This window comes from Catharus ustulatus, chromosome 1 (assembly GCF_009819885.2).
Source record: "Catharus ustulatus isolate bCatUst1 chromosome 1, bCatUst1.pri.v2, whole genome shotgun sequence".
Taxonomy (NCBI): domain Eukaryota; kingdom Metazoa; phylum Chordata; class Aves; order Passeriformes; family Turdidae; genus Catharus; species Catharus ustulatus.
In genome coordinates, this window is record NC_046221.1 from 62,152,109 (window position 1) to 62,176,985 (window position 24,877).

General features: G+C 39.7%; 1 protein-coding gene across 2 annotated transcripts in view; it reads right to left on the reverse strand.

The window, feature by feature from the left end:
• Window positions 1-24,877, reverse strand: part of ATP9B (ATPase phospholipid transporting 9B (putative)) — a 172,500-nt gene that overhangs the window by 143,538 nt on the left and 4,085 nt on the right. For both annotated transcript variants that reach the window (XM_033052712.1, XM_033052723.2), the window contains exon 2: window positions 10,703-10,876. In XM_033052712.1, the coding sequence (XP_032908603.1) occupies window positions 10,703-10,876 (174 nt within the window). The remainder of the gene's footprint in view (window positions 1-10,702; window positions 10,877-24,877) is intronic.

Here is a 24,877-nt window from a genome sequence, read left to right on the forward strand (position 1 = left end):
CTTACAGATTTACTGAAGAAGTTTAAACCATGAGCAGTGAGATAGAGAAGAGCGCATAGAACCTTTAAACAACTGCATCTTGGACAAGGATACAGGACTGGTGGGAAGGAGTCACAACAAGGAGGAACAGAAGGTGGCAAATGGAATGATGCCTCTGAGGCTCAACAGACTATTTACTAACAGCCGTAAAACAAGGAACAAACACGGATATGACTCAACTCACATAATGTAATCAAGCTTAAGTACTTGCTAGTACTATCTACAGGGGCAGAAAGACCATCCAGCAACCACTGCAAAGAAAAGTAGGTTTGTTGTACACTGTATATTTTTGGCTTACATTACAGGAGAATTTTTCTGTATGTATTTGTTAATACAATGAGGAGGTGCCCCAATAATGGTGGGAGTCTGTTTTAGGCAAGGAAATCAAGAACACTGAGCCGACAGGCTTTCCACGCTCTTCACCTACTACAGTTGACTGAGCTGATAACAGCAGGTTTCAGCGACATCAGCTCATGATGTTGATATGAGAAACAATTTCTAATGAGGTTTTTGAATATACAGGCAATATTTTTGATGCAGCAAAAAGAACACAACCATTAGGAAATTCTTACAAATTTTATTCAAACTAACAGAAAGAATTCAGCTGAGAACAAGAAAGAAATTTACAATCCAATCACCTCAGCACTGTTTACTGGATTAATTTGTATAGTCAACCTATTCATATGTATTTGTACACACCTGTAAGGAAACAGAAATCACAACATGTCAAGGAACAATCTCTAAAATAGAAGTAATTTCACTCTGAGAAGAACCAGTTGCACTACCATTTGAGAGTGCATGTCCTCTACTGATTCCCGGGACTTTGAGCACCCTGATCTGGTGCAGTATGCCCGTGCCCATGCCAGGGAGGCTGGATTAGATGGTCTTTAAAGGTCCCTTTTAACCCAAATCATTCTATGATTCATATCTCTAATAAAATTTAACTCTCAAGGCATTTATAATGAGAAAAGTAAAGGGACATATTCTTGGAACTGATGCAATTGGAATAATCATAATTGCGGAGTAGCTTACATAAGACCAAAGCAATTTCAATGAAGGTCTGTAAAGCTTTATTTAGAACTTAATGGGTAATTGCCTGTTGAATATTTCATTTTTCAGACCACAAAATCTAGGAGAGGGGTACATGCAAAGAGCACACTAGAGTTCAAGGCTGTCTTGACAGATTAGAAAAACTAAAAAACTACCTGGAAGACATAGAACGCAGTTGAACAGGTACAAGTACAACACAGTTTACAGAGAAATAACCAACTACACAAATACAGAACCAGGAAATGCTTGAAAACCAGGTGGTAGCTCAGTTACTGCATGAGAATGTTACACACGTGCAAAAAAAGTCATCTGTTCAGTGTGGACAAGCATACTTGTAGCAAGTCATGAATGTATTCCTTTCTCTCAATCAGCACTAGCATGATCTCAGTTGTCTTACAGGACCATTCTGAATACCAAATTTCAACAAACAGGTCTATTGGGAAAACAGAGACCACACACAAGAGCAAGAAAACAATTACAGGTCTAGAAAGCAGGGCAGGCTGACTACTAGATACACCAAAAGAAGCACAGTTGTTCACAGAAGCCTGACTGTAGACCTAATATGGTTTCAAGTATGCAAGAACCAGCTGCAAAGAAGAAAGGGAAAATTATTCTCTAGGTCCACCATTATTAACTAATGACGGACCTTCAGCTGTGGCAAATCAATAAGCAGGGTGGGCACAACATGGGCAGATATTGAGTAAACTCTTTTAATGACAGGGGTGGAGGAGACACTTAAGGAGGTTGGAATTGCTGCAGATCTCTGAGATGTGGCTAGATCAGACATCAGTGATAGATATAATTCATTCTGTAGAGACAAGGAATTGACTGGAAATCTCTTAAGGTCATTTCCTAGTCTGTTTATTCAGAATTACAGAATCATGAAACACACAAATATTGCAGGGAAGGAAGGTTGATAGCTTACATTCCCACAATTCCTATTGAAGTGTTCTTGTGTGTAGTCTACATTATCCCATGCTTATTACAAATTTTGCCAAATAATAGAATTCAAAGTTGGTAGCTCTTTTTAAAGAAAATGTCAATAGCAAAATCATTCAAAGCAACAATTACTTTGTTATGGAAATACCCCTACATCAATACACACAAGCTGACCTTTGAAATACTTCAATTTTAAATGCTGGATTCTTAAGATTTTCTCCCTGAAACTCTTACTACATGATAGATGTAAAAATGTATTTTATTTTTGTTACAAAAATCAAACATCCTTTCATCAGCTTTTCCCAGTAATTTCAAAATAGTGACAAATAATTATTCTATCACAATAATTGCAATAGTGTTAATTCAACTTTCAAAATTCAGCCCTGTTATTTAGTAACATACAAATCAGAAATCTTATTACTTAAACTTGTCTTTAAAGCAAAATGAACAGTAGTCTGTTTTGTGATTCCACAATCAGTCTAATGGCTGTGAACAGATCCTGCTGCTGAAATGTCCAGTACCTTTCTTCCCCCATAACAAAGGTGTGGATTCTTGCTCCTTCCCTTGTGCTGGCACAAATACTAATGCAACTGCATGGGAAAACCAGGCCTGCAAATCAATCCAGTTGTAAACTAATGCAGAATAAAAAGGGATTATTTTCAGTTATATCCATCCCCAACATTGAAAAATCCTAAAAACTGTCAAAATAGTTGAAACAACGCAGGTTATATGTTTGCAGCAGAAGGTAGAATGATTCCACTCAGTGCCAACTTGGATTTTTATTTGATAAAACTGCTCATGGCATTAAAGCTTTAAACTTGTTAGTCTCCAGGGTAGGGGTGTGGAGACAGAAAAGACAGCTTAGTTATACAGTGAGAAATTTAAAGACAGTTCTGTAGGAAAAAAGTTCCAAGGAAATAACGTTTTCCTGGAGAAAGTGAGCTAGCATGACAGCTCTGCCTACAGTTCTGTAGACAGGATTTCCCTGACAATCTTTGAAATCCTGCATTGTTCAATCACTTTTTGAATTTGAACTGTAAACAGACTGAATATTTGATTAGGCACAGTCTCTTTTGTAGAATCATTTCTTCACACACTAAGGACTTCTCTACTGCTAAAATTAAACATTCACCTAAGGCAACATAATTACAGTAATTTCACGATTATAAGCCGCACTGATTATAAGCCGCACTTCTGGGTTTCAGCAACTTTTTGGTTTTTGTCCATACATAAGCCGCACCTGATTATAAGCCGCATGTTACAATACAGAGTGTGATAAAAGGTATCTGTTCTATCACCATCTGTTGAGGGTGGGGACAGTGATCCTTATCTCAATGGCAGATAATTTGCTAATGGGCCATCCATTGAAACCAGGCAAGGCATTGTTCTTTATCTTTTCACACCCCATCCTTCCTCCAGCGAGTCATTGTCTGCTAATGGCCCATTGAGTCCCACTGCGTGACTGATAAAATTACTGCATCCCATTGAAAGTTGCTCCAGCCAGGGGGAAGAGCCCAACATTTCTTACCAAGATAAAAACAGAGGTTTTGGGACAATAAGGTAGCCCCTTTCTCCACTGGACTCCAGAGGAAAACCGGATTTCTCCACATCACCACTGGACCTCCAGAGGGAAACTGCACCTTCTGTAGGAGCACTGCTTCAACTGAGCCACATCTGTCACTGCAAGGGGACTGCAATCACCATTTAATGGGACTACTACCAACACCCTGCCTGACGGTGTCAGGTTGTACTCTGACTTTGTCAGGGTTTGGAGTTTGTTTCTTTGTAGTACTATATTTCTATTTTAATTTCCCTAGAAAAGAACTGTTATTCCTAATTCCCATATTTTTGCCTGAAAGCCCCTTGATTTCAAAATTATAATAATTTGGAGAAAGGGGGTTTGCATTCTCCATTTCAAAGAGAAACTCCTGCCTTTCTCAGCAGACACCTGTCCTCCAAACTAAAACAGCAACTTTTCGTTCTTTGTCCATATATAAGCCGCACCTGATTATAAGCCGCACTTTGGGTTCGGACCAAAATTTTAGTCAAAATGGTGCGGCTTATAATCGTGAAATTACTGTACTCTGCCTTCCTCTCCGTGGAGTCTCCCCATCTTGACACTGTTTTTTGCTACAGCTCAGTAGATAGTATGATGACCATTAGTTTAGCAAATGCCAAAAGTACAAACACACGAGTCATGTTTGACTGGGAAACAATTGTCATACCTTTGATAAAAGGGATTTGACTGACAGGGAGCTAACAAAAGTCAAGTTCTCAGATGCGAAAAGTCACGGATGATGAAAATATTAGAGGTTATTCCCAAATCAGTATTGTCATAGTTCAGACGAGCTTTACTACCACAAAAATACAAATCAGTTAGATTCTACTATTTAGTCTTAGCAGCAATTACTGTTTTATCACAGAAAGAATAAAAGCTGGATATGCTGGCCTCAGAAATCCTAATAAATTTCTATTATTTCACAAATATAACACCAATTAAGTCTACCCAAGATTTTTCTAACTCAGATTATCAACATCCAACACATTTCTAATCTGTTATTGAATTAACATTCCCCAATGTTACAGAACATACTTTTGACTAAGGGTATAGACCCTTTCACGGGCTTTCTGTATCCAGTAAATTTGTGTGATAAATGGGAGTAGCATTCTGCGAGCTTCAAATAGCCTAGAAACATAACGCAAAATGTAGCATGATCAAGACATACTTCAGATTTTTCTGAACTCTTATGTAAAATTACATATTATGCTAGGGATTCAGCAATAAAAAAATATAAAGTGCATCCTTGTTTCCTGATTTAAGTTTGTATTTCAAATGGTCTTGCCTAGAAAATTCAACACATTCACAGAAAGCCTTTTCCTTAAGATAGCTGCAAGCTGTGTTGCCTGCATCAATGCAACAGACTGTATATATGAAAAATAACAAATTTATTAAAGAACTTCAAGGCATATCTATTAAATAGCATTTTACTAAACTGCTTCCTAATATATTATATTAATGTGGAGGAAAAATAACCAGTGTCTTCATATTAGTAACCAATGCCATATTTAAATTAAAAACAACAACAAAAATCCACCAACCAAAAAAACTCCCCACCAACAAACTAAAACCTGAAGTAATTGTTAAATAAGAACCCTTCACGTTTTCATAAATGGACTGTATCTCTACAAGTCAAAAGCTAAAGTAAAAGTCTCAACTGACTCTGCAGTTCTAACAATAAAGGCTTTTTTTATTTTCTCTTTTCATTACTTTTATCCTACAAGCTTAACTGCCAGTATCTTTCACAAAACAGCATTTTCATCAGAATGGAAAGATAATATAAAAGCTCTATATTGTCTACAAGGGTCAGCTTTTCCTTATTAGGTTTTAAGTAGCAGAAACTAGTTCTGCAAAGAAAACATACTGTAATTATTGTACTCAACAGGTAGCTTCAGTAATCAGGCCAAAAGCAACACAGTGGTCATGTCATTCTCAAAAGATCAGCATTTTCCCATGCTTCTGCATAACAAATGCGTTGCAGATTAATTGAAAGCGTACAGGCCATCTTAGAGCCCAAATTAATCCGAGCATTTGATATCCCCTTCACTTCATATGGAAATGCCATTCAATGGCACCATTTTCATAGGGACAAAGTGTTTTTTGATAACAAGTGGAATGTAAATCTCATGAGAAAGAAATCAATCCAGCCCAAAGAGCTCCAGAGTATTGATCTATGTGCATTATAATTTCACAAGCTTGAAGAGAATTTGTAAGTTAAAGGGGAAATGATTACAACCACAAAACAGCTGCTATATCACAAAGTTTTCTTTTAACTGTGCTATGAAAGCAAGAAATAAGCAGTTTCTGAAGTTAAAAGTTATATTGGTTGAATTAAGTCTTCAGTTTGTTCAAAATCAAAGACAACATTTGATTTAATTATGATTTGTTTCTTGCAAATGTAAAAACCCTTTAAAGAGCTGGAGATTTGCAAATAAAGTTCACACCATTCAGACCTGATCAACAAGTCTATTGTCTAAACTGAAGTTTAGAAAACTTATATATTCAGCTTATAAAAGCTGAATAAAAGATTTCTACAAAATCATTTTTCAAGTACATAGAACTTTGTCAAACCTTCCATATTTGCTTCTGCAAAGAAGGTGAAACATTTTAGACTAAAGAATAAGAGTTTGTGACATAGCAACAAAAATGTATAGAATATAAAATTCTAAAGCTGTAAAATAAGAAATTGAAAGCTTCCTCTCACAAAAATGAGATTAATTCTAACAATGCAAGACGGACAAAACCCCTACTGGGTATGGGGGTTTTTTGTTTGTTTGCAACATGTAAAGTGATTTTGAACACAAACACAAGACTTTCACTGAGAACCCAAAAGAAATCAGGGCCCCCTGAGCTCAGTTCCAGAATAATGCCCAGTCTTTTATTGTGTTCATCTTTCTGTCACAGCTTTGAAAAATTTACAATTTCATTTAAAGTACAAAAAGAAATTCTGGATGTTGAAGCTGAGATTTCAACCTCACCCACATGCAGGTATGGGGTACAGATTTCCATAAAAATAGGGTGAAATTTTAAATTCTATTTAACTGAACAGGTCTCAGACTGCTTTAATCTTACATTATACTTAAAATAATTGTTTGTCTTGTGGAAATAAGTTTCAGTAGTTCATCTAACATGAATACTCCAACATACACAAAAAATGTTTTCTCACATGCTCCTCTTCATTTCAACTGTGAAAGCATCAACGCACAGTTGTATCCCAAACTAATACTTTACACTCCATAAAAACACTGTAACTAATTCATCTATACTGTGTAAGTAAATACTGCAGGTGTGACAATACAGTAGCCTCCAAGTTTCTTGCATGACTTTTTGCATGATCCTAGGTAACTTTATCAACTGCAAATTGGCATTTCAAAAATTAAACTATTCTGTGGGCCCCAGCAAAAATTTGTAAACTGCTATTATAATGAGAAACCGTCAAAAAAGAATAATTTACACTGACTTGCATATACCTGATTTTTATCAGTTACAAAGCCTCAATAATGCTCTCAGCCCAGATGAAATCTCCCTACTACAATTTTACACACTCACTCAGAAATGATCAGCCAAGAGGAGATTTATATCCAGCCTAACTGGACTAGTAGATAAGATACCATGGGATTCACTTTCCTCATCTAAGCAGGCATCTGCAGCTTTCCTATGGGAGTATCCTCTGTGTCCTAATATCCAACTGAAATTTCAAGCTTCTGCTAGAATCTGACGGTAATTTTTTATTATTTTTTCCATTAAAAATGAAAATTACTTGCTACGATGTTCTATTATAGAGAACACTAATATGATTAAAATGCCTATAAATGCAAGACCAAGTGGACTCTTTATTGTGTCTGAATTCAGTGAGAAAATTACCAAAGCAGAAGCTGTACTCCCCCAAAGCCTCTTCCTTAGTAAAGCCTTTTCTTTTTACACACATGCGTAGAGCATAGCAAAAAAAAAAAAAATAGGGCAATTTCCTTTCTCTTTTCCTTCTCAAAAATCCATCACAATTATGACACAAGTAATTTAAAGAACAGGTTTGAAAGTTTCTAGGCTTGAAAGCTGAGATGTACCTCTCAATTTTAAAAAGCAAGCAGGAACATGAAATTCTGCAATCTTTAGCACTAATGACCATTTCTTGTAACATTCTCTTACAATTTTTAATTACAGTAATTTCACTACTATAAGGCGCACCCTTTTGACTAAAATTTTGGCCCGAACCTGGAAGTGCGCCTTATAGTCCGGTGCGCCTTATATAATGGACAAAGTTCGGAAATTTGCCAACCCGGAAGTGCGAGCTGTGAGCCACAGGGGGAGCCAGCAGGGCCGCGGCTGCCAGGTGGAGGCGGGGTCGTGGGGTTGCGGCTGCTGGGTGCCTGTGGGGCCGGGGCTGCTAGCTGGAGGCGAGGCCGGGGCTGCTGGGTGCCTGCGGGTCTGGGGCTTCCAGGTGCCCGCGGGTCTGGGGCTTCCAGGTGCCCGCAGGGCCGGGGCCTCAGCCAGTAACCGCGCGGGGGGAGCTGGGGGCGGATCCTCGCTGCAAAAAACAAGTGCGTCTTATAGTCCGATGCACCTTATATGATCTACAAAGTTGCAAAATTTGCCGACTTCCAGGGGGTGCGCCTTATAGTCTGGTGCGCCTTATGGTCATGAAATTACTGTATTTCCAACATAAACTCACCTTGCAATTGTCTGTCTCTATCCAAATACTGTAAATTCCATGTCAGGGTGCAGATTCGCCTGTTTTCATAAAACTTACAGGAATATAACCACAGTAACTAATAATCACTAATACTTACAGAACTGAACTCACATGAAAGTATATTGTTTGAAAGGTATCTATATTTTAAGACATGTCTAAAGGATTAACAACTTCTTTAAATACTTACAAATCTTTTTTAACTAAAATGTAGTTTTGTACCAGAAACACTGTTTCCAAAACCCATTTACATATACAGACACTACTGTAACCTTTTCTACCTTCCTTCCCTCTACCTTCCAAACACTTACAGTAATTTCACGAATACAAGCCGCACCGTTTTGACTAAAATTTTGCTCTCAAACCGGAAATGCGGCCAATATTCAGGAGCGGCTAATATGTGAATAATTTTCTGACATTTACAACCCCAGAAGTGCCAGCCAGGGTGCCGAGCCGAGCGCTCGCCAGTAAAACCCAGGATTTCGCGATTGTTACAAATTGGTTAATGTGTTGCGCGGTGGGTGGGGTCAGCTCAGCGCCGGCAACGTGAGGGGAGGGAGGGAGGCAGGGGAGTTCCCTACTTCAGGCGGGGGAGAGGCAGGGGGCTCTGTGCTGCTATCCCCACGGCTCGGGGAGGAGGCGGGGGGTCCGCCCCCGCGGCGGGAGTGGGGAAACTCCGTCCCCGCCCGCCACGGCAGGAGCAAGCAGGCTCCATCCCGGCCCGCCGGTGCCGCGGTAGGCGCGGGGAAACTCCGTCCCCGCCCGCCATGGCAGGAGCAGGCAGGCTCCGTCCCGGCCCGCCGCCGCCGCACCGGGAGCGGGGAAACTCCGTCCCCGCCCGCCACGGCAGGAGCAAGCAGGCTCCATCCCGGCCCGCCGGTGCCGCGGCAGGCGCGGGGAAACTCCGTCCCCGCCCGCCATGGCAGGAGCAGGCAGGCTCCGTCCCGGCCCGCCGCCGCCGCACCGGGAGCGGGGAAACTCCGTCCTCGTCCACCATGGCAGGAGCAGGCAGGCTCCGTCCCGGCCCGCCGGCACCGCGGCAGGAGCGGGGAAACTCTGTCCCCGCCCGCTGCCGCCGCCATGGTCAGGGGGAAGCTCCATCCCCGCCCGCCGCCGCTGCCGTGGGAGCGGGGGGGGCTCCGTCACTGCCTTCCACCGCACGGCAGCGCCGGGCTGGGGTGACCGAGCCCAGTGGCAGTGGCGGCCGGCCCTGAGCGGCCCGGCCGAGCGGCAGCGCTGAGCTGGGCTACCTGGCCCCGTCAGCAGCCCCTAGCGGGCTGAGCCTGCACAGCCTTAGCTGAGCCAGTAAACCCCGCCCTGCCGCGGCTCTATTACTAATTGGCAACTTTGTTGCACGCGGGTCCTCGCTGCGAACGAGCGGCTTATATTCAGGTGCGGCTTATTTATGGACAAAAACCGAAATGTTTGCCAACACCCAGAGATGCGGCTTATACTCAGTGTGGCTTGTATTCGTGAATTTACTGTAATCCCTATAATAAAATTAATAAACCATGAGTTTTTGTTAAATCATTATATGAAACAGAAATCAACACAGATAATATTTTTTAAAGCTTTGTAAAAATCATTTCAAAAAACTGAAGCTGTACAAACACAGCTTTGCTTAGGTAAAACAACAGGCCTCTTAAAGTGCCATGAAAACCAGCTGTGAAGACTTCTATCTAAATCAGTTCTAAAAACATCTGCCAAAGAAAGTATTTGTCATTTAAATTCACTGAAAATGCTCCACTCACTTTACTGATTCTCAAATTTTATCACTCCAAATTACAGAAAAAGAAAGATCCTTAATAATACTAAAGGCAATTTCTCTACTTAAAAGTTTTGCTAAAAATTCATTCAAAAATTACTATTCCAAGGTATTTGCATAGAGTCTGGCACAGAAAGCCTCTAGGTAAGAACCAAATCACAAGAGTTAACTGCAGTTGCAATTCGCTCCAAGACCACCAGTTACATTTATATTTTAACCTTTAAAGTTAAATGGTTAACTAATCATTAGTTGAATGAATTTGCTTTTCTCTTACAGCAATATCAATAAATTTATATATACCACAAACTTAACACATTAATATCTGCGAAAGTAAAAAATTTAACCCCTCTACCCTAATGTAGTACTGAGTGAAGTGAGAACCATGATTACATAGAAAATTATGGACCTCAGATTAATACAAGTTTAGCTCATGACCTCTCATGCAAACCAGCAAGGCAGACAAGAGAAGCACAATAGAATCAGCTCTTCAGAATGGTTTTTAACTGGCAATGTCCTAGTAGGGAAAATGCAGGCGAATAAATCAGAAGATTCATGACAAGCAAATTATTCTGTGTTCTGTACTCTGCACACATCACACAATACAAAGTTACTATTTATTTAATTTGCTAAAAACTTTAATTAAAAGTACTAGTGTGTGACAAACCTAGTGCAAAGGAACTTCCAGCCACCGCAGATAAACCATTCTAAGCCTCTTCTTCTCTGAGAAATTCTGGCTCTTGGTAAAGTATGGTAATCACTCTCATCATTTTCAAAGCCTTCTTCTGACATCATTAGTGGCATTTCATCCAAGTGAGAGGATTCATCTTCCACTTGGTACCTGGCAAAATGAGAAAAAAGCACTGCATAAATAGTCAATATATCACTTTTTATTACTGGGAATGTCCTAAAGTAGCAAGTTAATTTTTGCTATACGGAATTTTATTAGGGAGATATTTTCATCTATGCATCTCATGCATTTTTGTTAATACATTAACAAGACATTCTAATTATAGTTAATATTGTGTAATACAGCAAAAAGCCTGCAATCATTGTCAATCATAGCATAAATAATTCCAGGGAAATTCTTAAGTTTTTATATAATCTGCGCATACAAAGTTGCAACTTCCTACTTTTCAAAAGATTCTCTGTAAGATTTTGTTAAACAGAAGTTACTTTGCAAAGCTTATAGCAGACACAAGTGACAGTTTTCACAGAAGTACACTTTTATATTTCCACTGTGCTTTTTTAACCTGCTTTCCTGATGCCTTTTCTTGTGTGTGCAGACCTTTGAGCCTCACTTTCTACACCACTTATCAGTATCTTTGTTTTAATTATGAGAACATTATACTTACTCTTATAATTCTACACAAAAAAAAATCAGTGAGTCAAGAAGATTTACCTGTGGGACCCATGCAAACAACATTTAGTTGTGTAACAGCGGTCCTTTCCTCCCCAGAAACTATTATTCACTTTAATTTTATGTATGTGGGATGTTTTTTAAGCTAAGATAAAATACTGGAATATTCAGTACGAAAATTCCCCTAAGTACCTGCAAATTGACTTACTCATTTCATACTTTTATACTTCTGGGAAGATGATTGAAAGAAGATGCACTGTTACTCAGAATTAGTAAATTTAATTTTTATGAAACTGTATTTAAAGTCATCTCTTACAAGGTGAATCCTGGGACTGTCCCATTCTCTCCAAAGCAACCTAAACCCAAACCATATAAAAATAGTAATTAACAAAACTGGAAATTAATTCCCTTTATGCAAGTGAGCAGCTGGAGTGCTGCTGGAGGGAGCTCTGCCCAGAGATGGATGAGGACGCAGCTGAGAACTTCTGGGTTAAGAGCAAAGAGAGAACAGATAAAGGTAACATTTTAGTAGGTGTCTGCTAGAGACAACCTGAACAGGAAATGCCATGTGGGTGAGGCCCTTTACAGACAGAGAGGAGTACCTTCACATTCTCAAAACCTGGTCTTCAAGGTGAACCTCCAGCACCCTGGTATCTGCTGGAGGAACAACACAAAAGGACACAGGCAATCCTGGAGGGTCCTGCAGCACTTTGACAACTTCCTCCTCTAATTACCCGGGAGGAGCCCATGAGGCAAGATGTTCTGCTGAACCTCATACTCACCAAGCAAGGAGGGGCTCACTGAGGATGTGAAGGACAATACAGCCTTGACTGCAGTGACCATAGGATGGTGAAGTTCAAGACTCTGAGAGCAGGGGGAAGGTATCAAGCAGCTTACAATCCTGGAATTCAGAATGGATTCAGCCTTTTCAAGAAGTGCTTGAAAGAGTCCCATGAAATAAGGTCTTGGGGAGAAGAGGGGCCAAAAAAAGCTGGTTAGTATTCAAGGATCAGCTGTTCCAAATTCAAGAGATTTCCTCCAATGGGATGGCCCTGACTGGACAAACAAGGAGCTGTCCAAATCTGGACAAAAAACTAAGTGCACAGAAGGTAGAAATAAGCACAGGTAACCTGGGGAAATATAAAAACATTGTCCAAGCTTCCAGGGACAAAGCTAGGAAAGCTATAGCCAAATCCAATTGAATCCAGCCAGAGATGCCAAAGACAAGAAGTTTTAAAGTATGTAGGTAAGTAAGACTAGAAAAAATGGGGTCCCATTGAATAAGACAGAGGATATAGTTAAACAGGACATGAAAAAGGCTGCAGTACTGGATGCCTTCTTCGCTTCAATCTTGATTAGCAAGACTGACTTTCAGGAGTCCCAGGACTCAGAAAACAGGGAAAAAGCCTAAAGCAAGGAAGATAAGTCACGGAACACTTAAACAAACTGAATGTTAATATATTTATTTATTTATTTAATATAGTATAATATTACATATATATATATAATAAAATACATAAAATATGTGATAAAATATATATATTCTTAGTATTATATTATATATATTTATATGTAAAAACATTAAAAAGCCTAAGGGCTCTGAGGGGAGGCACCCACAAGTGCTGAGGAACCTGTCAGATGTCACTGCAAGGTCACTTCCAATAATCTTTGATCAATCACAGCAACTGGGAGAGGTGACTAAAGATTGGAGGAAAGCAAATGCCACCCCTATGTAAATACTACCCCTTTCAAGAAGGGCAAGAAAGAGGACCCAGGAAACCTGCCCATACCCTTCAGTCTCACCACAATCCCTGGGAAGGTGATAGAATGGCTCATCTTTGGAAATCTTTTCCAAAAAGGACAACAAAATCATAAGGAGTAGCCACCATGGCTTCACCAAAGCAAAGTCCTACTCAACTATCCTGTAAGATAAACTTGTAAGATTAAATAACTGACCTAGTAGATGAGGGAAGAGCAGTGGATAGTGTCTGCTTGGACTTCAGTAAGGTTTTACAAACTGTCTCTCATAAAATTCTCATTCTCCTGCAGTAGCTGCATGAGCAGACAGCAAGATGGATTGAATTCTGCTGCAATGGCCAGGTCCAGTCAGTGGTCAGTGGCACAAAGTCTAGTTGGAGATCAGTACACTAAGTCATTGTACCCCAGAGATCCATACTGGCTCAGTCTTGTTTAACATCTCCACTGATGATGTGGAAGATGGGGCAAAATGTACCCTGAGCAAGTTTGCAGATGACACAAAACCGGAAGGAGTGATGACAGGCCAGTGGAACATGCCACTATCCCGTGCAAATCTGACAGGCTGGAAAAACCGATTGATGGGAACATCAGGAAGTTCAGCAAGAAGAATTGCAAAGTTCTGCACCTGAACAACCTCACTCACCACTACATGCTGGGGGCTACTCCAGGGAAGTAGCCTGGAAACAAAGAATTTGGGGATCCTGGTAGACACCTGCACTGTGCCCTTGCTCCAAAGAAAGGTACAGTGTCCTGCATCAGGCAAAGTGCTACCAGCACATCAAGGGAGGAGATTCTTCCCACAGCTGGAGCAGTGCCCTGTACAAGACAGATATGGCCACACTGAATAGAGTCCAGTAAACGGCCATGACGATCATGAAGGGACTGAAGCATCTCCCTTACAAGGAAAGAACAGAGACATGGGACTGCTCAGCCAGAGAAGACAAGGCATAAGCAGGATCTTATTAATGCCTATGAACCTGAAGGGAGGTTGCAAAGATGACTGAGCCAGGCTGTCTTCAGTGGTGCCCAGTCACAGGACTAGAGGCAATAGGCACAAACTGAAACATACAAGGTGCCAACTCGACATCAGGAAACACTTGTAGCATGAGGATGACTGAGCACAGGCATGAGCTGTCCAGGGAGATTGTGGTATCTCCATCCTTCGAGACATTTAAAACCTGTCTGGACACAATCCAGAGCAAGCAGTTGTAGGTGGCCTTGCTTGAGCAAGAGGGAGTTCTGCTGACAGAACAGCACCTTGAACAGTATTCAGTCCAAAGTCTTAACAGACAAATACGGTATTTTTTTTAAAAAAGCAATATTACACATACATATTTTTTAACTCACTATATATTTAATACAAAATCCTGAAACCATTTCCTTTCCTTTCCCCCTAGATTTTCTGTGTTGAGCCTTACTGTATACAAGAATATATATTAAAGCAGTTATTAACTTTTTTGGATGCCAGGAAAGGGAAGGAGGGAAGCAAGAGACCAAATCTCTAATTTCTATCAAAAAGGTACACCACATACTTTACACTGACTATATAATATATTGATATCAACATAGTTAAGAAGTAAACTCTAATAAGGAAGAGGAACAAAGAGCCCCAAACCCAGTTGTTTAACAAGTCTTGAGCTAGACACTCCCTCTTTTCTTTGGCAGGTGATGCTGATTTCTGCACTGCCTTGGAATCACTTGGTATGGAACACCATTAAGGGATGGGCTCAGACCAGATTAGAAAATACTGCATAACTAGGAATAATAATAATAAACAAATATTTTCCACACCCAGGTGCAAGTTAACTGAGTATTGGAACTTTAAGCACAGTAATTTCACGATTACAAGCTGTACTTGATTATAAGCCGCAATTCGGGTGTCGGCAACTGTCTTGGGTTACAATACGGAGTGTGATAAAAGGTATCTATTCTATCACCATCAGTTGAGGGTGGGGGCAGTGATCCTTATCTCTGCGGGAGATATTCTGCCAATGGGCCATCCATTGAAACCAGGCAGGGCATTGTTCTTTATCTTTTCACAACCCATCCTTCCTCCAGCGAGTCATTTTCTGCTAATGGTCCATTGAGTCCCACTGAGTGACTGATAAAATTATTGCATCCCATTGGGACTTACTCCAGCCAGGGGGAAGAGCCCAACATTTCTTACCAAGATTAAAAAAAAGAGGTTTTGGGACACTAACGTAGCCCCTTTCTCCATTGGACTCCAGAGGAAAACCGGATTTCTCCACATCACCACTGGACCTCCGGAGGGAAACTGCACCTTCTGCAGGAGCACTGCTTAAACTGAACCACATCTGTCACTGCAGGAGGATGCAGCCACCATTGAATGGGACTGCTACCAACACCCTGCCTGACGGGGTGTCAGGTTGTACTCTGACTTTGTCAGGGTTTGGAGTTTGTTTCTTTGTAGTACTGTATTTTTATTTTAATTTCCCTAGTAAAGAACTGTTATTCCTAATTCCCATATCTTTGCCTGAGAGCCCCTTGATTTCAAAATTATAATAATTTGGAGGAAGGGGGTTTACATTCTTTATTTCAAAGAGAAGTTCCTGCCTTTCTCAGTAGACACCTGTCCTCCAAACTAAAACAGCAACTTTTTGTTCTTTGTCCGTATATAAGCTGCACCTGATTACAAGCCACACTTCCGGGATCAGACCAAAATTTTAGTGAAAATGGTGTGGCGTATAATCGTGAAATTACCGTACATTAGGCCTTGTGACAAGAAATCTTCATCAATGTTTCAAATGGTGTAAAACCACTACCACACTGCAGAAAACAACCACAGTTTCAAACTAAAATAAACTGTGCTAATATTAAAAAATAGGAGCTCCTAGAAAGTCATGTGAGAATACAGCATGGAAAATGCTTCCCAAATTATTGCTAAGACACCTACATAAAAATAAAAAAGTTTAAAATAAACATGAGAAAACTTGACCTTCACAATATTGTTGGTAAAATGCTGTATGTGATGTTCAGTTTTAACATGACAATCTAGCAATATATTTTCTCTTACCATTATTATTAATGGACTAAGAAAAAAGTTATACAAAAAATTCTCTTCACAAAACACAGGTGTTATTACATGTTAACATCCATATTATACCGAATTACATTGATTTCTCTCAGACTAGATCAACACTAGGTAATAAAACCATTACTTGGAAAAAACTCAAGATACTACTTTATTCTTAGACTTCCAATAAGACAGACCTGTGTTTAAACATACTCCTGTTCAATGCTTTTATAATATTTTCTAATTAAATTTCTAAATTACAGTATCACGGTTTTAATAGAGAACTTTATGTTGCATTGTGTTTTGCTCTTGAACATCCAATTAATGATGTATTTTAGCACCACCCAGTGAGATCAGTCTGCCAGCTGTAATGGATATCACAAAGTAACACATCCCTTTTACTTCCATACAAAGTTAACAAGTGTCTGATTTGAAAATAGTATCTCTTACAAACAACAGTAACACCGTAAACAGGGTAAAATCTTTCTTGAAGGAACACCTTAATGCAAGCGAATTGTGGGAGAGATTTGATGGAGAAACATTCACAGATATTCTTAATGTTTAAATCTATTTTGTAAATGTGGTAATATTTGCAGAATATGTTGATCTTCTAATCATAATTTTTTCAAGATTTGCTTACCGTTTTATTAAAGACAAAGTTTTTGGGTTTTTTTTCCACAATTGGTATCTAGGTTTGTACTTTCAAATATGGAGCTTCACCAAGTAGCGAAGATAATGAGCATAAGCACCATCATGTTTGGTAAGCCTGACTTCAAAATACAGCCTCTGAACTGGCAAGCAATTTATTCTGTTTCAAAAGCAATTTTGCCATTGTGTTGGAAAATTGTAGTTCAGTATTTAAAAACAGTAAGATAATGAATAATGGATTTTTCATAACTAGGATGAGAACAAAAATCTTTGTGTCTTTGTTACCTAGTATTTTGCTGCACTTAATTGCTTGAAGTGCTGATTTTCCTTGAGTGACAAATCAATTAAGTATAATCCTAGAAACTTGTATTAAAATAGGGAAGCACTGAAAGCAACATGAATAAAGAAGCCAGAGTGGAGACATCAAAACTCTCAGCATGACTGCTACAAAATCAGGTATGAAGAAAACTGTCTTGACAAAATATGGTTTTCTAAGAAAAAAGGAACATTAATATTAAACAACTTTCCACAACATCTGACTACTATGAGGAATCTCATTTAACCGATTTAACTGAAAGAAAGTAATGCACAATAAATACTTTAAAGTCAATTTTTGATATCAATATCTGCTGTGAAAATGATGCCTCAAGTCACATGTACCTACACCATTCCACTTTGATCGCTGTTCGCCAGAGTAGATGCAGCTGCAGAGTTTCATAGGTACCTTAACAGGTAAGGGAAGCCCTTCTGAGTTATTTAAATCTAACTTGGCTACCTATTCAGGTCCATAATAATTTCTGTGTTTTCTGCCAGCTTTCCATTACTCTAAAAGAGCAATACTCAAGGGTGCAGCAGGAAGGTGCAAGACACAGGGCAATTGTGACTGCATGCTTGTCTGGTTTTACTCATTGAATAAATGCAGAAGCAGTATTTATGAAGAGGGTTTTTTTATCTGCTTGATAAAAAGACCCAGGTAGAAATATAAGCACTGTGTCAGATCCTGCATAAATATTTGTTCCTCATCACCTATCACTTTTGCTATCCACAAGAAAGAAAACAAGGCTGATGTCTCAAAACAATATCTCTCAAACTTAGTAAGGGAGGAAAAAGGAATGCATGATCATGAGTCTATTCATGAACTGGACCTGGTGGAATGCAAAGTAGCATGGAACAGAGGCTGCAGTAGAAAGTCTTGAGTAAAAAAACTGAGAAAGACTAGTTGAGCTATTGCCATCCAATGCTGTGACCATGTCCCACCCTGCCCAGAGCGGGTGATTTGGCTGAGTGGCTGTGGCAGCCACAGGAATCTCTCTGCTTCCCATCACAGGCAGAGGACAGAGTAAGCTGCACAATCTGTCTCACTCATACCCCATCCTGCTCTACCTCCAGCCTATGTGAACACTTTCCAAATCTGAAGATAAAGGAGGAATCTGCCAAACTGTAGAGAAGCAGTAAGAGAAAAAAATTAAGAAAGTGACAGGCATATCCATATGAAGAGCAAGAATTGTTTCTTAAAGGATGAACCACCAAATCAGCAACTGCGGTAGACTGCCTGTATCACTGACAAAACTGTCCAGATCATGTCCTCTGAGGAAGAAAAAAATTCCCAGGAAGCTGCAGCTGCATAAATTTTATTAAGCAAGGCACATTTGTCCATAACCATGTTTATAGCTATACAATGTATTTTCATGTAACCCTTCCTCTTAAATAACCAGTGTATCCATAAAACAAATTGCTTTGCTAGGAAGTTACTCAAGAAAAATCAAATTCCAAATACAGTAATTTCATGATTATAAGCCACACCATTTTCACTAAAATTTTGGTACAAACCCAAAGTGCAGCTTATAATCAGGTGTGGCTTATATATGGACAAAGAACAAAAAGTTGCTGTTTTAGTTTGGAGGACAGGTGTCTGCTGAGAAAGGCAGGAGCTTCTCTTTGAAACGGAGAATGTAAACCCCCTCCCTCCAAATTATTATAATTTTGAAATCAAGGGGCTTTCAGGCAAAAATATGGAAATTAGGAATAACAGTTCTTTACTAGGGAAATTAAAATAAAAATACTACAAAGAAACAAACTCCAAACCCTGACAAAGTCAGAGTACAACCCCGACACCCGTCAGGCAGGGTGTTGGTAGCAGTCCCATTAAATGGTGGCTGCATCCTCCTGCAGTGACAGATGTGATTCAATTGGAGCAGTGTTCCTGTAGAAGGTGCAGTTTCCCTCCAGAGGTCCAGTGGTGATGTGGAGAAATCCGGTTTTCCTCTGGAGTCCAATGGAGAAAGGGGCTACGTTAGTGTCCCAAAACCTCTTTTTTTTAATCTTGGTAAGAAATGTTGGGCTCTTCCCCCTGGCTGGAGTAAGTCCCAATGGGATGCAGTAATTTTATCAGTCCCACAGTGGGACTCAATGGGCCATTAGCAGAAAATGACTCGCTGGAGGAAGGATGGGTTGTGAAAAGATAAAGAACAATGCCCTACCTGGTTTCAATGGATGGCCCATTAGCAGAATATCTCCCGCAGAGATAAGGATCACTGCCCCCACCCTCAACTGATGGTGATAGAATAGATACCTTTTATCACACTCTGTATTATAACCCAAGACAGTTGCCAATACCTGAAGTGCGGCTTATAATCAGGTGCGGCTTATAATCATGAAATACCAGTAATTTCATGACTACAAGCCGCACCATTTTGACTAAAATTTTGCTCCCACACCGGAAATGCAGCTAACACTCAGGAGCGGCTAATATGTGAAGAATTTTCTGACATTTACAACCCCAGAAGTGGAAACCGAGGTGCCGAGTCGAGCAACCTGCCAGCAAAAGCCGGCATTTCACGATTGTTACAAATTGTTACTCTGTTGCGCCGTGGGTGGAGTTGGCTCCCTGCAGGCAGCACTGGGGGGCAGGGGGAGAGGCAGGGGAGCTCTCTCCTTCCCTGCTCTCCTGCAGCCCGGGGGAGAGACAGGGGGGCCCCATGCTGCCATCCCTGCGGCCTGGGGGGAAGGCGGGGGGCTCCGTGCTGCCATCCCTGCGGCCCGTGGGGTAAGCGGGGGGTTCCTGCCCCCGCCTGCCGCAGCAGGAGCAGGCGGGCTCCATCCCCGCCCACGGCCGCGAGTGCCGGTGGGCTCTGTCCCTGCCTGCCACCACGGGGCAGCGCCGGGCTGGGTCGAGCGAGCCCAGTGGCAGCGGCAGCCAGCCCTGAGCGGCCCCACCAAGCTGGGCCCCCTGGCCCCATCGGCAGCCCCGAGCGGGCCGAGCCTGCACAGCCTTAGCTGAGCCAGTAAACCCCGACCTGCTGCCGTTCTGTTACTATTTGGCAACTTTGTTGCACACGGGTCCTCACTCCGAATGACAGAGTGGCTTATACTCAGGTGTGGCTTATTTATGGACAAAGAACGAAATTTTGCCAACACCCAGAGATGCGGCTTATGGTCAGTGCGGCTTGTATTCGTGAAATTAGTGTACTGTACTTATTTTCCTCAAATACTACTCTGCTTTTCTAAGAATTAGATGTTATGTTTTTCCTCTAATTTCAATCACCTCTATGCTTCACACAGCAGTAAATTCTGTTAAACTACAAAGCAATCCTAGATTACAACAGAAGATTACTGATCCTAGATTACAACAGAAGTTGAAAACGGAATAATTTTCTACAGCTAAATGCATGAAATTTAAAGAACTTCCTTCAACCTCTTCCTAAAGAATACAGAAAAGCTATTTCAGAAGTTTTTAAAATTTATTGCAACTTGCTGCTCTATGTCCCTATTCAGCTTCAGCTGTGCCTCTAATGCAAATACACCCCTAATCAGTGTCACATGGGAAGTCTGAACACAGGTCCTGATCTAAAAAAAAAATCAGACACTCACACAAAATAATGCTATTACAAATTTTTATGGAGTAACCACAGTTAATACTAACAGCTTTTAAGGATGCTGGGTATTTGTAAAGCTGAACATTTACATCCAGGATCTTTAAAAACCTACAACATTCTCGCCATAGTGCATATTTATCCAATGGACAACAAAAGAGAAGGAAAAAGTACTTCTACTGTATGCAGGCAAATTTATTGTTGACTGGGTCACTGAAATGAGGAAAACCAAACTCTGCAATAAGACCAAAAAAATCATTGCCCCTCCAGCCCCAAATGATACAGAGAAATAATACAGAAAACCACAGGGCAGCATTGTTGAATTACTACTACAAAAAAATAAAACAACAACAAACAATCAACCAAGAAACAACAACAAAAACAAACAAAAAACCACCAAAACCAACCAAACAAAAAATCCACACCAAACAAATTAAAAACCCAAACAAACAAAAAGTTGGTATCTTTAGCCTTGCAGAACTAAGAGAAAAGCCCTTTTATCTGTTTATCTAAAGGTCTACAAGCATAATAGAAATTTATTACCACAGCAGCTCACTTTCATCAGTAGCTTTTACAAAAAATTGCTTAAAACAGGTACTAAAGCTACAGGTTCCACCAGACACCTACAAAAATCAAATATCCTGAATGCTATTTGCCTTCTCTCCCTCCTACATCACACTTTCTTCCTAGAATAATATACAGAAGCAGCAAATTGAGAAGATATGTAATGAAGCCTCCACAATGAAAGGCACCCATCCTTATTACCCCTAGCTCACCTTACAAATCGCTATGCATACCTTAACACAAGATCTTTTTCAACCCATGACAAGATGAGTGAGTCTCCGTATCTAACAAATAGATACCAGAAATACCTAAATACACAGCAGGACCTTAGGAAACATCATCTACATTCAGCAGAACCCTATTTTTAATTAGAAGGGCATGTCATTGATCAGAACAACGGGGCCATTTTATCACTGTCACTGGGTATTGTTATTGACATTGTAGCCCAATCAATTGTTTTCTCTCCTTGTTCTTAGCAATCCAAATGCCTGCCCAAGCAATACAAATCACTGCATTTAGATACTATAGATACAAGCCAGGAAGGCATGCAAAAATAATAGCTTAAGCATGCAATCACTTGTGCTTATGCAAACAATAGTAACATCTGCAATAGTAATTTGAAGTTCTGAAAGTTTTTTTTGCCTAGTGATTAACACACTTCAGATCAGGATAGTTGCTCTAAGAATAAATTTGCTAAAAACTGTCTGTAAACCTATCTTGGTATGAACGACCATTACTAGTGATGAGAAAAACATAAAGACAAATGCACAGTTCTACATAATGTCAAGTTAAAGAACTGCAATTAAAAACCACTTTTTTACTAAAATCACCTTAAGTTCCTATGTCATCTAAATTTATGTCTGCAGATAAAATATGACAAACTTCTTCTCAAGTATGGTGCCAATCAAAGTCTCAATGTTTGTAAAATTATTTTACAGTTGTCAATGTGAGCAAGCTTATATGCATGTCATATGGTTACCTGCATCATTAAATCATTAACCTTTGCTCTGAAAAGTAAAAGTCCTAGAACCTAATAATAACAACACACACTGGATAACAAGTCTGGAAATATTAACATATGGCAAAACTATTTTTCAGGACTTACACATCAAACTCCTTGGATCTTTGTCCCAGGCAGAAGTCTCAGAATCTACACCTATCCTAAGTCATGAGTCAGTCCCAACAAGCAGTATTAACCTATAAATAAAGTCTTCAGCAAAGAAAGCAAAACACAGTCCAGGAATGGGAATACACAAAATACTTTTTCTAAAAACTAGAGGTACTCTATAACTTACAATCTTGAAAAGACCCAACGCAACCACTGTTACACAAATACAGCATCCCACGTACAATGCTGCCACACAAACAATGCTGTTGGAAGAATCAGAATTCAGAGATGGTGTCTAAGACTAAGACTAATAGTCACTCAGTAACGTAGTTCCAAATAACAGGGGTGAATCTCTGTCCAAAACCATGATCCAGGAAAGGCTAATAAACAAAAGGCAGTATGTTCAGCATGAAAGTGACATCAATGTTGAATTATTTTTTTTAATGAGTAAGAGACAAACATTTTGAATTTCAGGTGAAGCCTATAAAAAAGAGGGGGACAAGAGTTTTGCTGGAAAAGAACAAAGGACATACATGATTGATCCACTTTGTAAGAATGGCATAACAGTACAGACAACTCTCCTAAGGACTATTCTAGTGAGATTTCTTTACAACACCACATTTGATCCTTTTCTCCTTATGCTGAAACAAAAGACAGAAGTGTATTGTAATTCATATATATATTTGAATGCATCAGCATAATATACAGCTGTGTAATTTGATGTGTTCTCTTTCCCAATACTCTACAACATCTACCCATCAGCACCTGTAGCCTGAAACACTTCCCAGGAATAACACATTTAGTTGTTCAGAGTTCATGACATTTCTAGCAATTATCAGCGAAACCTGTAACATTTGCAACTTTTGGTATCACAGTAACTACTGATACATTTCACTTTGAGTCACTACCTCCAGCAAAGATTTGATTTCTGTCCTACAGAAACAGAATACTCATCTGTAATGATGCATCCATTTTGCTGCCATTCCTGTTTGCTTGCCAGAGGAAAAACAACACAAGACAGGAGCTCTGGTTTAAAGGAAGCACCACAGGAACCAGGATGATGTTAGGAGTTTTGTCCACAAGGAAGTGCAGGTGTGCCAGTATACGTAGGGAGAATTATTAAGCAGCACTCACACCCACACACTCCCACAGCTGCTTAACTTCCAGGAGTTTCTGTGACCATGTTCAGAGCAGCAGAATGAATAGCATTAACAACGCTATCTCTACAAAAAAAAGTAACATCCATATTTATAGTTAACGTTCCTGGACTTAACAAGTTATTGCTTCCGGTCAAACAACAGATGTTTGAAGAAGTTACTGTCACTTTGCAACAGCAGTTTAAAAACACAGATGTTCAAAAGTAAATTCAGTTCCATCTTCGGAATGTTTTAGCACAAAAGCTATATTAAAATTCAAATTAATGTCAATCTTGTCAGTCATTTAGCTTCATCCATCATTTTCAAGCTCATTTTCAGGATGAAATATGTAGAGCCATTCAATTAACAGGTGCATGGGGAAGAAGATTAAACTGAAACATGTATAACTCTGCCCAGATATTGTAAGAATTTTTGTTGTAAACATTCAGAAATACCCAGGTAAGGAGATTCATAGGAACTAGCAGCATTTCAGAAAACTGTACAAAGTACCAAATATCACTGCATATAGCCTATTCAATAGGTAAACTCCACTGATCTATATCAATATTCGGGGGGTTTGAACATTTATGGACATTTTGCAAGGCTTTCCAGATCCACATTTACAGCAATGTAAGTCACTAACTTTTTGTGAATGCCATTCTATAAAAGATGTTACGTCCTAAAAGCTCAGATTGTTACATGGTCTCATCAAATAATACTTTTAGTAATTTGGAGACATTATTCTTAGTTATTACACATGAAATACTAAAAAAACACTGGAATACAAAAGAAAAAATCTAGACTCTAAAAATCACATTGTAATTTAGAATTAGGACTCAATTCTAGCAAACAACTGAAAGGTAGCAGAAATCAAGGTATTTTAACAAAGCTCATACCAAACTATGTCAGAAATTAAAAAACCCCACAGAATTACAGTACACGCCTTGAATATTATCTGTTGACATTTTTATCTCTTTTGGTTCACTGTGGAACCTAGCAAAACACCTTGAGATATCATAACCATAAGGATTAGAAGATTGCTGAGGACACCTTTCATTCCAATGAAAAGCATTAGAAGAGTATTGCTACATTAAATCATCTTATTTCTGTGTACTACAAAATTGGTTTGAGATTTGTAAATATCAGGGAACCACATGGATTTTCACTGAACTTCAGGTCCTGCAGACTTCCATTCCCTTTTGCCTGGAACAGATTTCATTTTTTTCTATTATACATACTTCACATTAAATAAGCTTCAGTTCATAAATTGTCAAGCAACAAGTATCCTTAATTTACCTGTACTAAAGACACATTATCCTATTATTTGGTTCTTTCTTCCTTCTTGTGCAATTTTTTTATTCA